The 15,135-nt window shown below is 36.0% G+C and overlaps 1 protein-coding gene across 1 annotated transcript in view; it reads right to left on the bottom strand.

Annotated features, from left to right (window-relative positions):
• The window catches only part of CNTN6 (contactin 6), a 395,429-nt gene that overhangs the window by 278,776 nt on the left and 101,518 nt on the right, over positions 1 to 15,135 (bottom strand). Inside the window, exon 3 of the mRNA XM_006168594.2 lies at positions 14,950 to 15,082. Coding sequence (XP_006168656.1) covers positions 14,950 to 15,004 — 55 coding nt within the window. The 5' untranslated portion in view covers positions 15,005 to 15,082. The remainder of the gene's footprint in view (positions 1 to 14,949; positions 15,083 to 15,135) is intronic.

Genomic DNA, 15,135 nt, shown 5'->3' with positions numbered 1-15,135 from the left:
CTCTTTCCTCATTTATTAGTGATTCTGAGTAAGACTTCCACAAGGAGGAGGGGTTTTGTATCTTTTTCCCTCCCAGGCTGTACAAATATGACTGTGTAAATAAAGCTCCACCACATGTAGCACTTTTGTATCCTTTACTTGTGTTTTCTGAAATTCCCATGTATATAAATATAGGTAAAACACACAAACAAAACCAACTAAATCTCCCTGCTCTTTTTGACGTAAAGAAATAATCATTGTTTCCAGACTCAGTGTTCATAATTGATTATAGAACTCGTCAAAACATCCAAAGTGGGTTTTGTTCTTCATTCAAATACTGCTTTGAGTTCTGTATATCACAATCTATTCGATTGTGAGTTTTCGGCAAAGTGAAAAGACAATGCTAGCTGCGAGCTTTAAGAAATGCAATTTATGCTTCTTATTGATGAAGAAGGAAAGTATTCATGTATTCATGTCTTTTTTTTTTTGGTAAACTATTCGATACATCTTCAGATAGAGGATTTTTTTTGACAAAGTCTATTATCATTTTTAAATTCAGAACTAATTTTGTAGGATAAACAATATATCAAGATCTAAATTAATGCTAAAAGAGACAACAATATTGACAATATCACCTAGTTTGATACACACATACACATGCATTTATACATTCACAAACATACATATATACACACACTTATACACACATATGCACATACACATACATGTGTGTGCATCTGTATATCTCACATACACATATTCTTGAGGTCACCATGGTATGGGTCTTTAATTATTTTCCTTATTTTTCTGTACCAAATAATCTGTAAAACATGGAGTATTTCCATTAATTTTAAAAATGGCTAAAAAAAGGAAGTGGCTGAAGAGAGATGCATGCCAGCAATTGTTGGACAACAACCACTCTGAAAAAAATGTGTACGATGACATGGTGGTTAAGGTGGCTGGATTCCACATAGTTAACTGAACAGTTAGAGTTCCAGATCCTGTGGCTTGAAAGACACTCCAGGTTCAGGACCAGCAGATGACGTAGTAGTTACATTGCTAGATTCTCACATAGTCGACCACAGTTCTAGTCCCAGATCAGGTGGTCTAAAACTCATGTTGCGCATGTGTGAATACGTGCCCTAAATCCTAAGAGGTAAATGGAGAAGAAGGGATTGCAGCATGGCCATGATGATTTCTTGCTTTCTGTCTCTCTGGCGAGTGCATATACCCTATAGCAAAAATCTCTCTCTAAAAAAAGGAAAGACACTCCATGTTTGTGTGCATGCAGGGCCAAAATCCTGAGGAGAATGGAGAGGGGACTACAGCATGGCTATCCCCTGTGGGGATGCTTTCTCACTTTCCCTATCTCTGTCTCTGTGTCTCTCTATCTCTCACGAGTGTACTCTCCCTATAGCAAATTTTTTAAAAAGTGTATACATATATGTGTGTGTGTGTATATATATGTGTATGCCAATAGGTATACACCTAGGTGTTCATCAACTTTATAAATACAATGTGAAAATGATAAAATATGCTATACTACTGGGTTGTCAGAAAGTCATGACATGTTTTTCTAGGCAAATATGTGTCATGACTTTTCTGACAACACAATAGTTATTATAAATTCCATACAGTCAATTGATTCTCACAGAAGGTTTTTGCTAAATTTTAGTACACACATCCCTAGCCAATCTTTGGTTATAATCCAACCATGACTTGATAATTGGAGTTGCATCCCAATCCACTAACTCTACTCTCAATAAAAATTCTTTGTCATTATGTTTGATATGTGGCATAACCCTAAATGATTTCTCATGCTCATACAAATCATATTCATTCCTGAAAACTTTCAGCATCAATTTTAAGTGAATCTCTGGATGGTAACATATACTAATTTCTATTAAGAAAATCCAAATCATGATGAAAACTTTAAGTTCAAAGTATCACTTCTTGATATAGATTCAAAATGATGTAATAATTAACTTTTCAAAGTTGAAGGTCAGTTGCTTTTGGAGGCCAGATTTTTCTAAGAATTTAATATGATTTAAAGAGGTAGCTTATGAAATGTTACATTAACAAATTAAAAAAAAGTAATTAGGAGCATATAAGCCCAATATTTCTATATTTATGTATGTAGTTCTGTGGTCCTTGATAAGTCAGGTATCTTCTCTAAATTTCAGTTTCTGTTTGTGTAGAAGGAAGATATTAATCTTTTTTCTTCCTATATTCAAGCTCAGAAGAAACACTGTACTTTATAAAGCATTAGGTATACAGTATAACTACTCAAATATTAAAGGTTAGTCTTTATTTTCTCTTGAGGACTGAGCATTTCATGATTACAAACTTTTCAACAATAGTAAATACTCTATATTTCTCAGAATGAGTATATACTTGAGAAAAATGACCTGATTCTAAACTGAGTATGGAAATGTCAACATTCTTCATGAAATCAGAATTTAAGAAGGAGGAATATTTGTTGCCTAGATTACTCAGAGTGAACACAGCATTTGAATTTATCTGAGAGTGATTGGGTTTGACTTTAGTAGGAGGAAATGAATCTGAAGAAGGAGAACACTGGCGGAGACATCAATAGGAGGAAACATCTGGGAATGAAATAAAGTGCAGGGTCCCAGTAGTAGCACAGCCTGACTGAATGAAGGATACATTAAGGAAAGTAAGTGAAGGCATGGCTCATGATACAGGTTGAATTGAATTAATTGAAGAACTTTCAATATTTGTTAAAGGAAATTGAATTTGAATGCTTGATTTGATGGTTTAAACTTCAGAGGAAATGAGATCTGTGATGGTCTTGACATAGAGTAATGACAAGATCAGCCATACTTAAGAGCATAGGAGTCTGTGTCAATAAGCCATGTCTTGGAGAAGATATAAAAGATGCCTTGAAATAGGGAGAACCCTTAGTAGGCTACTACAAAGTCTTGGGAAGAGGTAATAAGGGCTTAACTTGAGAGGTTACATTGAAACTGGAAAGAAATGAATAAATATATCTTGAGATCAGATATAGCCCAAAGGTTTTAACTAGATTATTTGTGATACAATATCAATGGGTATTTGTTACTTAATAATGTTTAAATAGCTGGGGAAAGCAGGTGGTGTAGTGGTTAAGGTGCTGGACCTCCCATAGTTGACTGCAGTTTGAGTCCCAGATATGGCAGCTTAAAACTCACAGCAGGCACATGTGCATGCGTGCCCAAAATCTAGAGAAGGAAATGGAAGAGAAGGGACTGCAACATGGTCATCCCCTTGAGGGGATGATTTCTCTCTTTCTGTCTCTCTGTATCTCTGGCTAGTGCATTAATTGAAGAACTTTCAATATTTGTTAAAGGAAATTGAATTTGAATGCTTGATTTGATGGTTTAAACTTCAGAGGAAATGAGATCTGTGATGGTCTTGACATAGAGTAATGACAAGATCAGCCATACTTAAGAGCATAGGAGTCTGTGTCAATAAGCCATGTCTTGGAGAAGATATAAAAGATGCCTTGAAATAGGGAGAACCCTTAGTAGGCTACTACAAAGTCTTGGGAAGAGGTAATAAGGGCTTAACTTGAGAGGTTACATTGAAACTGGAAAGAAATGAATAAATATATCTTGAGATCAGATATAGCCCAAAGGTTTTAACTAGATTATTTGTGATACAATATCAATGGGTATTTGTTACTTAATAATGTTTAAATAGCTGGGGAAAGCAGGTGGTGTAGTGGTTAAGGTGCTGGACCTCCCATAGTTGACTGCAGTTTGAGTCCCAGATATGGCAGCTTAAAACTCACAGCAGGCACATGTGCATGCGTGCCCAAAATCTAGAGAAGGAAATGGAAGAGAAGGGACTGCAACATGGTCATCCCCTTGAGGGGATGATTTCTCTCTTTCTGTCTCTCTGTATCTCTGGCTAGTGCACATGCTCTATAGGAAAAATCTCTCAAAAAATAAATGATTAAATAACAATAAATAATATTTAAATAGCATTGTCTGTATGCCAACTGTGTTACTCTGAACAAACCACGCTAAAGTAATACCTGCCTTAATCAAGAATGTCTAAGCAAACTACATTATTTAGCTTTAAAAATTAGCTTTTATTTTTCGTATACATCATAATTTTCTAAAAAGTTAAAGAATGCCTATCTGTGACCAATATATACTGTGATTTAACTAATCCCTAGGTCCCTGTAGGTGGTATGGTGGCTAAGGTGTTGGATCTCACATGACCGAATCAAAGATTCAACTCCTGGACCCAGGGACACTGGGGCATGTATACATGCATGCCCAAAAGCATAAAAGGAGAAGGGATTGTGGTATGGCCATGCCCTCTGGAGGATGATTTCTCACTTTCCTTCTTGCTCTGTTTCTCTCTGGTAGTGTACACACCCTATAGCAAAAATTCCTAAAACAAAAAACTATGTCTTAAAGTATATTCTAATAATATCCAGTAAAACTGTATAAATGTTTGGGAATATTGGATTATCATTTAGTAGTCTTGGCAGCTTAATTTGAGAGATCATTATTTAGTCATTTATTTAAAAATATTTATTGAGTGCTTACTATGTGTTCAGCATTATCCTGGCAATGGAGATGCAATCGATATGCTTACCTACACAGAGCTTAAATTCCAGTGTAGATAGACAGAAAATGGACTAATAAGCAAATATATAAAGTAATTAACTTAGTGACAAGTACATTGAGTTCAGTAAAAACAAGTGAGGAGAGTTATAAGGACTAATGTTGGGATCAGAGATCAACTACACCAACAAGTTCCCAGGGCAAGGTCATTCTACAGAACTGACTGCTCTGGGATGGGCAGTCACAAGAAGATCTAGTCATAGATTTGAAGAGTTTTCCAGACATCTGAACAGCAAGAATGAAGTCTCTGAGCAGGGAAAATCTTGGTATTTCTGGGGCCATAAGAAAAATGTATGACTCTAGTTTAGTGAGCAAAGAAGAGTTGAGAAAAGTTGAGATGGAAAAGGTAGGCAGAAGCCAAATTGTTTGGTGACTTGCTGGCTATGTTTGAGAGTTTGATTTAAAGCTTTGGGAAAATTGTAAGGAAGAGAAGAACATCTCTGTCATTTGCCAGCCCCCCCACCCCCCGCCCCCAGCCATGTTATTTTGAAAGCATGACACAGCTTTTTATAGATACCCTTGAAATAAAAATATTACCTGGTGTTATCACCTTCATAGAAAACCTGACCTCTCCTTCAAAGACTTCAATGTGGAAAACACTGTTTCTCTCATTCCCTTCTACTAAAGCCCCAAATTTCCCATAGAATACCAGTCTGCATACTAATCATTTCCTTCCAATGCTGACAACACAGAATTTTTTTTTCTACATTGTTATCAGTCCTGCAAAACAATTTCATTTAGGGTTTAAGTATCAATTACTTTGGAAGAAGGTTTGGTAATCATATAACCACCTTCATCAGTAGGCATTGCATAAAAATGGTGTTTTCAGCATTTCTAAATTGGGCCATCTCTATTAGAAATTGCAAAGATGTCACTTGGCTTAAAAATATAGCCTGGTGTTCCATTCCTAAAGGCGCTATTATGCTAACAATAAATCTGAACAAGACCGTAGGCAGAGTGTGGGTTGTGATGTACTCAATATTCATCACACTCTGACCCAAAGGAATATCCATTATGTGCTTCTGGGATCCTTGAGCAAAGCAGGTTTATTACACCTGCCAATTTTCATGGATTTGCTGTGTGATACATCGCTTTCTTTGACGAAATCTTGGTCACAGTGAATATTTCCATTCTTGTAGCTTTCTCTTTCAGGTAGTTCATTTACTCTGGCTCTCACTTCAATAAAAGGCCGTGTTTGAAATAGAGTAAAATTCAAGCAATCATAAATACTTCCCAGTATACCTTTATCATAGGTCCTTGAATATGAGTATTCAGAAGGAAATTCAATTTCGGGCTACTCCATTTGTAAAATGGTAAGTGAAAATGCTAACAAAACAGATTTTTCTCCCCTTCTTCATTCTCTTTTTTTTTAAAGTTTGCTTGAGGGTAGTGCATTTGCTGGAGGACAGAGAGTATGAGAAAGCATGTCCAAGGGAGATAGTCATACTGCAATCCTTCTCTTCTATTTATCTTTTGGGGATTTGGGGCATGCATATGCACATAGATGCCCAGCATGTTTTTCAAGTCACTGAATCTGGGACTCAAATCAGGCTGTCCACCATGTGGGATTCAGCCACCTGAACCACCATGCCATCGACCCCAGAGTTTATTTTTTTCTCTTATCGGTATTAGGCCTAAAATCCACTTCATTGAAGTTTAAGAATATATTACTTTGGAAAAATGTTGAAAATAATATAATTGACAGTAGATATTGGGAAAATAGGGCAGAAAATGCTTCTTATACTTTCTATTCTCAGGTTATTCTTCAGGAGTAATTAATACAGAGAAAGAAAACAGCTCATTAGGTCCTGAAGACATAGCACAATAGTTAGAATACCTAAAGGAGGTCTTTAATTCTGCTCTGCCAATAAGTCTAACTAGCTCCAAGTTCACTTTCTTGAATTATTCAATTTCTCCCTACAATAAATCAAGTCTTGCACTGAATACCAATACTTTTTCAGAACTGACCAAATAGGGATTCAGTCCATAATTTTGGAAGATATATACAAAGTGCTCAGCCCTACATAGTGAAACAAACAGAAATGACGGACAAATTAATCATTTATATTTATGAATCAATTGAGGTTTTCTACACTATGACTTGAATTACAGTGCTTTGTTAAAGTAACAATGTTAAAAGAGAATACGTTAGGCAGAAATTCCTCAGGTGGTATGAATAATCATTATCAGGGAAAGCACATTCCTTCTAACTAGTGAGGCTTGCTATTACTTAATCTTGAGGTGTTTTTGTTTGTTTTAGTTTCATTGTTGTTGTTGCTACTGGACACATGCTCACATGTTCTTGCCAGGGAGAAAATGAGAAATATATCTGGTGTGATTTTCAAGCCATTGGGTCTGGACTCAAACTGTGGAGTCAGCCATGTGGAATCCAGTGCCTTAACCTCCATACTACAAGCTGGCTCCAGTGCTTGAGTTTTTAATAGCAGTCGTTGCTCTTATTGACACTATTCTTAAGGACTTCAGAGGTTTTACTAGACTCTAGATTTAAAACTGTACTATCTCTAAGCCTGGATAAGTCATAAAGATTTGTACATGAGGGAACCAGCAGTTAGCGTAATGGCTATGTCGCTGGACTCCCACGTAGTCGACCGCGGTTCGTGTCCCGGACCCGGTGGCTTAAAACTCACGCTGGGCGTGTGTGCGTGCGTGCCCAAGATCCCGAGAGGAGAATGGAGGAGAAGGGATTGCGGCGTGACCATCCCCCCTGGGGGGTGATTTCTCGCTTTCTGTCTCTATGTCTCTCTCTGTCTGTCTGGCGAGTGCACGCGCCCTACAGTGAAAATCTCTCAAAAAAAAAAAAAAGAGATTAGTACATGAGACAGGTGATTATCTCTTCTATTAATCAAGCGTTTACTTAACATTTTAAAAATTGTCAAACTTTTAAAGATTTGAACTTAATTTTGAAATATACCTAAACATTTAAAATCTTTTTACGTAAGACCATACATAATAAAGTGAAATAGTGGGACCAGCAGTTAGTGTAATGGCTATGTCGCTGGACAACCACATATTCGACTGCGATTCGAGTCCTGGACCCAGTGGCTTTAATTCACACTGGGCGCGTGTACGTGCATGCCCAAGATCCCAAGAGGAGAATGGAGGAGAAGGGATTGCGGCGTGGCCATACCCCTGGGGGGTGATTTCTCATTTTCTGTCTCTTTGTCTCTGTCTGTCTGGCGAGCGTGCATGTATAGAAAAAACCTCTCCAAAAAAAAAAAAAAAAAAAAAAGTGAAATAGTTAAAGAAAGAACTAAAAACATCTGCTATATTCTGAGTCTTTCACCACTATGAGAACATTTAACAGTTCACCACATCAGTAAATCTTGATATACTTAATTCTAGCATCAACAAAATCTGACCCTACATGGTTTTTTAGCTTCTATTTTAAACCCATTCAGATTTGTTTCAATTATAGTATTTAGTATTTATTCAAAAATAAAATATTTCTTTGGGGCAAGGAGATGGTGTAGTGGTTTCATCCCTGGACTTCCATATGGCCAGCCGTGGATTGAGTGCAGGACCTGGTGGATTGAATATCACATTAGGCACATGTGCAGGTTTGCCCGAAATTCTGGAAGAATGAAGGAGAAGGAATTGTGGTGTGGTCATCCCACCTGGGGGGGAGTAATTTCTCACTTTCTGTTTCACTGTCTGTGTTTCTCTCTCCAGTGAGAACATGCACCCTAAAAGTAAAAACCTCTTAAAAACAATTTCTTCATGAAAGTTACCTGTACTGATAGATAAAGCACATAACTCTAAAAGATAATAAATCACTAAAAAACAAACAAAACTTTATAATACCAGTACTGTACCTAAAAATCTTTGATAAAATCTTCTCAATGGCGGGGCGGCATGCCCTAAAGAAAAAACCCCCCCAAAAAAAAAAAAAAAAAAAAAAAAAGTGAAATAGTTAAAGAAAGAACTAAAAACATCTGCTATATTCTGAGTCTTTCACCACTATGAGAACATTTAACAGTTCACCACATCAGTAAATCTTGATATACTTAATTCTAGCATCAACAAAATCTGACCCTACATGGTTTTTTAGCTTCTATTTTAAACCCATTCAGATTTGTTTCAATTATAGTATTTAGTATTTATTCAAAAATAAAATATTTCTTTGGGGCAAGGAGATGGTGTAGTGGTTTCATCCCTGGACTTCCATATGGCCAGCCGTGGATTGAGTGCAGGACCTGGTGGATTGAATATCACATTAGGCACATGTGCAGGTTTGCCCGAAATTCTGGAAGAATGAAGGAGAAGGAATTGTGGTGTGGTCATCCCACCTGGGGGGGAGTAATTTCTCACTTTCTGTTTCACTGTCTGTGTTTCTCTCTCCAGTGAGAACATGCACCCTAAAAGTAAAAACCTCTTAAAAACAATTTCTTCATGAAAGTTACCTGTACTGATAGATAAAGCACATAACTCTAAAAGATAATAAATCACTAAAAAACAAACAAAACTTTATAATACCAGTACTGTACCTAAAAATCTTTGATAAAATCTTCTCAATATCATCAAATAAATACCATTAAAACAAACAAACAAACAAAAAAGCCTACCTGTACTTTGATGCTGAAGGAAAAAAAATAAACTTATAGTGAAAAGGTTTTTTTCCTTTTATTAATTTGGTTCCCCAAATTGTTCCCATTAAAATATTTTTTCTACCTGAAGACATGGAGATGGTTCAATAATTTAGAGCTAAAAATAAATGTTCCAAGTCTGTATTAAACTTCTTGATGAATATTTTTCCTTCCAGCAAAAATTGTACTTTTTTTCATTCTTTTATTTGCTCTATTCTTAATTCCCAGTAGTGAATAGGCATTTATCTCAGTGAAGTTCTATTTCTAACCTCAGCATTTTCTGTAATTTATATCAAAAATAAATTTTCTAACTGGTACTAGTGAACATCTTTTCTATTACAAGTGGGAAAATCTCAATGAAATTAGCCTAAATGTAGAAAAGGAAATCTTATTTGCTTAGATTACTTAAAAGTCCAGAGGCTGGGCTAAGAAAATATGCATTTCTTCTCTTGAATAGTTCTTCAAGAATTTTTATTTTCAGGTAGTCTTTCCCCTCACAGTGGCCCCTGGCATATCCTTACATTAACTGGGAATATCACAAATGGAAAATTTCTCTGTCATTTTATTTTAGCAAAAGTTTAAGGATTTTCTCAGATAAAATATATTGTGAACCAAATAGTATGGTGAGGGGTTGAAACAGTTAATTGGCTGATCCATGAGGCTGTAGGAATCTCACTAAAATCCAATAGCAAAGAGTGGCTCCTCCCCCCCCCGCCCCCCAAAGAAGTGGAAATGGATTGAGAGTTGACAAAAACAGATGCCCTGTGACATTTTCATATTTTATATGCCTTATTATGTTGGTCAAACAGCAACTTGTATTTTCTCTGTTGTAGTTATTGACTTATTTGCAGGTTTCCTTTTTGGGACTGTGAGGCTGAACAGTCAGGGGACAAGAATCTTTTTATTGTTGAAGATCAACATCTACTGGGTTGTCAGAAACGTCATTATGCATTTTTACATAGAAAAAAATGCATTATGATTTTTCAGACAACCCAATAGCTTAGTGCCTGGAATATCATAACTACTAATAAATATCTGTATTTCTTCAATCGAACAACCTACTTTCAGTCATTTGACAACTAATTAGAATGCAACTGTTCAATGGTAGAAAACAAGATTGAATAAAAGTGAAAGACTCTGTTTTCAGAGATTTTTACACTCAAACATGAGTGGAGGGCCAGATGGTGGTGTGTGGTAATGCAGCAGAACCTACATAGGGAAGTCCTAGGTTCAGCTTCTGGGGCCTCTCTGCACATGTGGGGTGTGCATATGCTTGCCCATTCTCTGGACTGGCTGAGGTTAGGAGTAGATCATCGTGCCAAGACCCTGTTACGAATTCCTGTTTCCCTGATTCTTTCTGTCTTTGTCTTGCTCTTCCTCATGGGAAAAAAAAAAAAAAAAAAGAACTAGAAAAAAAAATAGAAAACGGTTTTAAACTGTTAAAATGCTATAAAAATTCTACACCTAAATCCTTTGACCGTAACATCATAACACAAGGGCAACAATAAATTGATGGCCAGATGAATCCCAGAAGGGTCTCATCTGATAACATTTATTTGACTATGTGATAATATAATTAGGACCAACAGCATTAAATCTTACTAATTCATTCATTCATTCACTTAAACATATTTAGCAAATTCCTATCAAGAGCCAAGAAGATACAATCTTGCCATCTTAAAGCTTAAAATACAGTGAGAGATAAACAACGCTTTGGTTTCCTATGGCTTCTGTAAAAATAAAACAAACCCTGTGGCTTAAAAAAACTCCACATAATTATTGTCTTACAGTCCCACAGGTCAAAAGTCCAAATGGGTTTCACAGGACTGAAAACAAGGTGTTGGCAGGACCATGTGCCCATCATAAATCTGGGGGAGAATCTGTTTCCTTGCCTTTTTCATCTTCTAGAACTTCATTTTTCACAGTCCATAGCTCATGGTCCCTTCCTCCACCTTTAGGGCCATCTTCAACTGCCTGTCTGTCTCCCATTGCACTCTCCTCTGTGTCAAATCTAACTCTGCCTTCCTCTGATAAGGATATTTGGGTTCTATATCTGGATAATGTATGCTAACCTCCCCATCTCAAGATTCTTATCTTAATCATATCTGCAAAATCCATTCTATCAACATTCACAGGCTCCAGGTATTAAAACTTTGATATCTGGGGCTGGCAGGTGGCGTGGTAGTTAAAGCACTGGACTCCCACATGGCCAACCATGGTTCAACTCCCAGACCTTGTGGCTTGGTTTCTTACTTTCCCTCCTTCCCTCCCTCCCTCTCTCTCTCTGGTCAAAAAAACAAAAACAAAAACAAAACAAACTATAATATCTTTGGGATATTTAGCCTTCCACTCATATTAATGAAAGAATAAACAAGCATATACTTAGTAACTATGCTTCTTAATGAAACACAATTGGTTTTCTTCTAATATTTAATAAATACTAAAATACAACAGTCTACCTTTTAAATACTCAAAACTTCAAAAGTGTCTCTAAATCAACCATGTATGCTTAAATGGGTGAAGTTTCATAATAAAGGCTCAAAAGGCCACTGGTAAGTAAAGGTACTATAGAATAAGTTGTAAAGTTAAATTAAAACACAGAATACAAAAACAACAAAAACAGGAGAAAGGTGGTGAGGAACAAAAACAAGAGAAAAGTAGTGAAGAAATGTTTTGTTTGTTTTAATTGCCTGTGGTGTGTGTGCTCAACAGATAAAAAGAGGGAAAAAAATGTAAAAAGCGTCCCCCAGGGTCTAGCAGATGGCATAATAGTTACATCACTTGACTTGCAGCACACAGTCAATTGAGGTTCGAGTCCCAGACCTGGTGGTTTAAAATTCATGCTGGGCACATGTGCATGCATACCCAAAATCCCAAGAGGATATTGTAGGAGAAGCGATTGCAGTATGACCATCCCTCTGTAGGGGGGAGGGAGTGTAATTTCTTGCTTTCTGTCTCTCTGGCAAGCAAAAATCTCTCTCTTAAAAACAAAACAAACAGACAAACAAATAAACAACAAAAAATCCAAACATCTCCCAAAGCAATGTGGTTATACCTCAATCCTTCTTCCTCCATTTCTACATTTCATCATGATTTTGGGCTCACTCACCAGGTATGTTTTAAGTCACCTGAGTAAGATTCAAACTACCATTAGCCATGTAGGATCCTGCTTTCTATGCATGGCTCTGAACTACTGTGCTACAGGGCCAGCCCTTAAGTTTTAATTTAGAGTCTAGAGAAACCTAAAATATGAATATGTCAAAAAGTAACAGTAAAAATAAGAAGAAAAATGTAATTTTGAAAAAAACTTGCTTGTCTTTGAGAATGAATAAAAAGTAAGTCTTGGGGAAAATATTACCCATAGGTACAGAAATAAGAGCTCTAGCAACAGACAATCTAATTTTCTAAATAGCATAGTATGTGCGGGAGACACACCATGGAATTTCTAACAAAATAAACAGATTTAAAGCAATGCTCTCTTGTGTATATCATTATCAGCATCCTTACCTCTAGGGCAATGTTTAGTTTAGATTATCTTATTTAAATAGCTATGGCTTCAAAAAGAAATAGATCCAATCTGTTCTTTCACAATGAAATTGCGCACCAAGGATATATGATTATTTCCCCCTTTAGAATAGAGGAAAAGGGCATGTTGAATCACATCCAATTTGGATAAATAAAAGTTAATAGAAGAGCTGGAGTATTTCTCAGATTTGATATGTGTTCTGAGAATAATAATTTATTTTAATTTAACACAAAAGGTCTTTTAGAGATCCTATGCTAATTCAATATACATATTTAAAGGGCAAAATGTTAATGTTGAATTTTGACAGGAAGCTGAAACTTAAGGACAGGAATAGAATTCTTATTCAAACATGTATAATTTGGGGGCACCTTGATGACTATGCTCTGTCTTTTCTTACTCTATTACAAAAAAGAAGATACTATTATTTAACCCCAAATCTTTTTTACAGAGAATTAGAAGTGACATAAATCAAAACAATTTAGTTACTTTGAAGAACATGACTGGAGCACTTGAGCTGCAGGATTCCTTAATGGTAAAATACTATCATTTGTATGGTTTTATGATTCTTCTGGTTGGTTTTTGCATATTTTAGCATTCTCACTGCTTTTAAGATTAGCATATCTTTTCATTTCTTGGGATTACTATTAAATATATGTCTCTTACAATCACTGTATTTCTGCCTTATAAATTATTATGCTTGTTCCTGTGTTTCTCCCAATATATTACTACTTTCTACTGATTATATAAAACTCCATTAGTACCTATCATTGCATAGAAGGAAGCCAGATTATATGATAGAAAAAGAGTGTCTCTGACAATCAGATGACCTAATCAATGCTATGCTCTGTAGCAACTCATATAGTTAAGATTGACAAGTAAGAATAAAACTCTGTGATCTTAACAGACTGTGATTAATAATTTACAAAATCAGCCAATGTTATTCCCTTACTATTCCCATGCCCCTTTAGACTGTAACTTTGCAGCACTTCTATCAAGAGATGGAGAATATTTTTATGCACCTAGAATCTAGACTGGTCCTGTGACTCACAAGGGTCAGGAGAATGCAGCAATTCCAAACCTTGGCATCAAGAAACATTGCATTCTACTGATTTGTCTTGGAACACTGAGCAACCACAGTATGAGAGAACCCAGATGCTCAGAGAATGAAAGACCATTTGGACTACAGCCAAGGCAGCCCAGTTTTCTCAACTGAGAATGTTCTAGACTATTCAAGTCTCAGATGACTCAGTGGCTGACTATAGATGCAAAGCCTGGCAAAATCAAAATAGCCCAGTTGAGTTATTCCTAAATCACAAACCCATAGACTTGTCAACTAAATTCATGGGTATTTACCTTTTTTCTTTTCTTTAAGAGAGATTTTTGCTATAGGGTATGTGTACCCACCAGAGAAAGAGAGAGAGACAGACAGACAGAAAGCAAGAAATCCCCCCCCAGGGGGGATGACCATGCCAGTCTCTTCTCCATTCTTCTCTTGGGACTTTGGGCACACATGCATGCATGCTTGGCATGAGTTTCAAGCCACTAAGGTCCAGGACTCATACTGCTGTCAGCCATGTGGGAGTCCAGTTACATAACCATTATGCCATCGTCTGGTACCATGGGTATTTATCTTAATCCACTTATATTTGGGGTAGTTTGCTTCAAAGCAAAAGTTAACAGATACACAAACATTAATATATTGAGGCTGATTTAAAGAAATATACTCTAGTCTCCTCCTCTCTTTTTCCCAAATAATTTAAATGAAAAGAAAAATTCTATGTTTATTTTTAGTTCTAGTGCAGCATTCTATATAAAATTTTCTTCTAATTAAATATAGATTTTCTTTGTCCATATCAGATTCTAAATTTGAGGGAAAATATTTTAAATATATAAAGGAAATTAAAATAGAAGAATTATTTATTTCTCATTGAGGATAAAAATTAATCACTTTTTATTATAAAATCCCTATTTGATAAATTATATATGCACTAAAGTTAGTTTCTCCTTAAATATAGTACTTGATACATTTTTAAGGATTAAACTCTCTATTCATTAGCCATAGACATCACTTTCAAAACTTTATCACTTAGTCATTCAAATAATATATGCATTGTGCAGTTTTAAAAGTGCTTCACCTCTAAAAGGAAATACAATGCCAATGTATTTATCAATCAAAACTCATAATAATGGAACAATTTACCTGCACAAGAGTTGATGACTGGCAGCAGAATTACCAGTTTCCATAGCAACCACATCTCCACTTTCTAAGGTCAAAAATTTCTCCCATAAAATCAGCAAGAAAGAAGGTTTTTCTTCTAGTCAGAATCACAAGTCTGCAAGAAATGAAATTGTCATGAGATGAGATATACAAACATGATTTTTTTTT

The sequence above is a fragment of the Tupaia chinensis genome, unplaced genomic scaffold (genome assembly GCF_000334495.1).
Source record: "Tupaia chinensis unplaced genomic scaffold, TupChi_1.0 Scaffold145889_1, whole genome shotgun sequence".
Taxonomy (NCBI): domain Eukaryota; kingdom Metazoa; phylum Chordata; class Mammalia; order Scandentia; family Tupaiidae; genus Tupaia; species Tupaia belangeri.
Note: the sequence above shows the minus strand (reverse complement) of the source record. Positions and strands in the feature narration are given on the sequence as shown.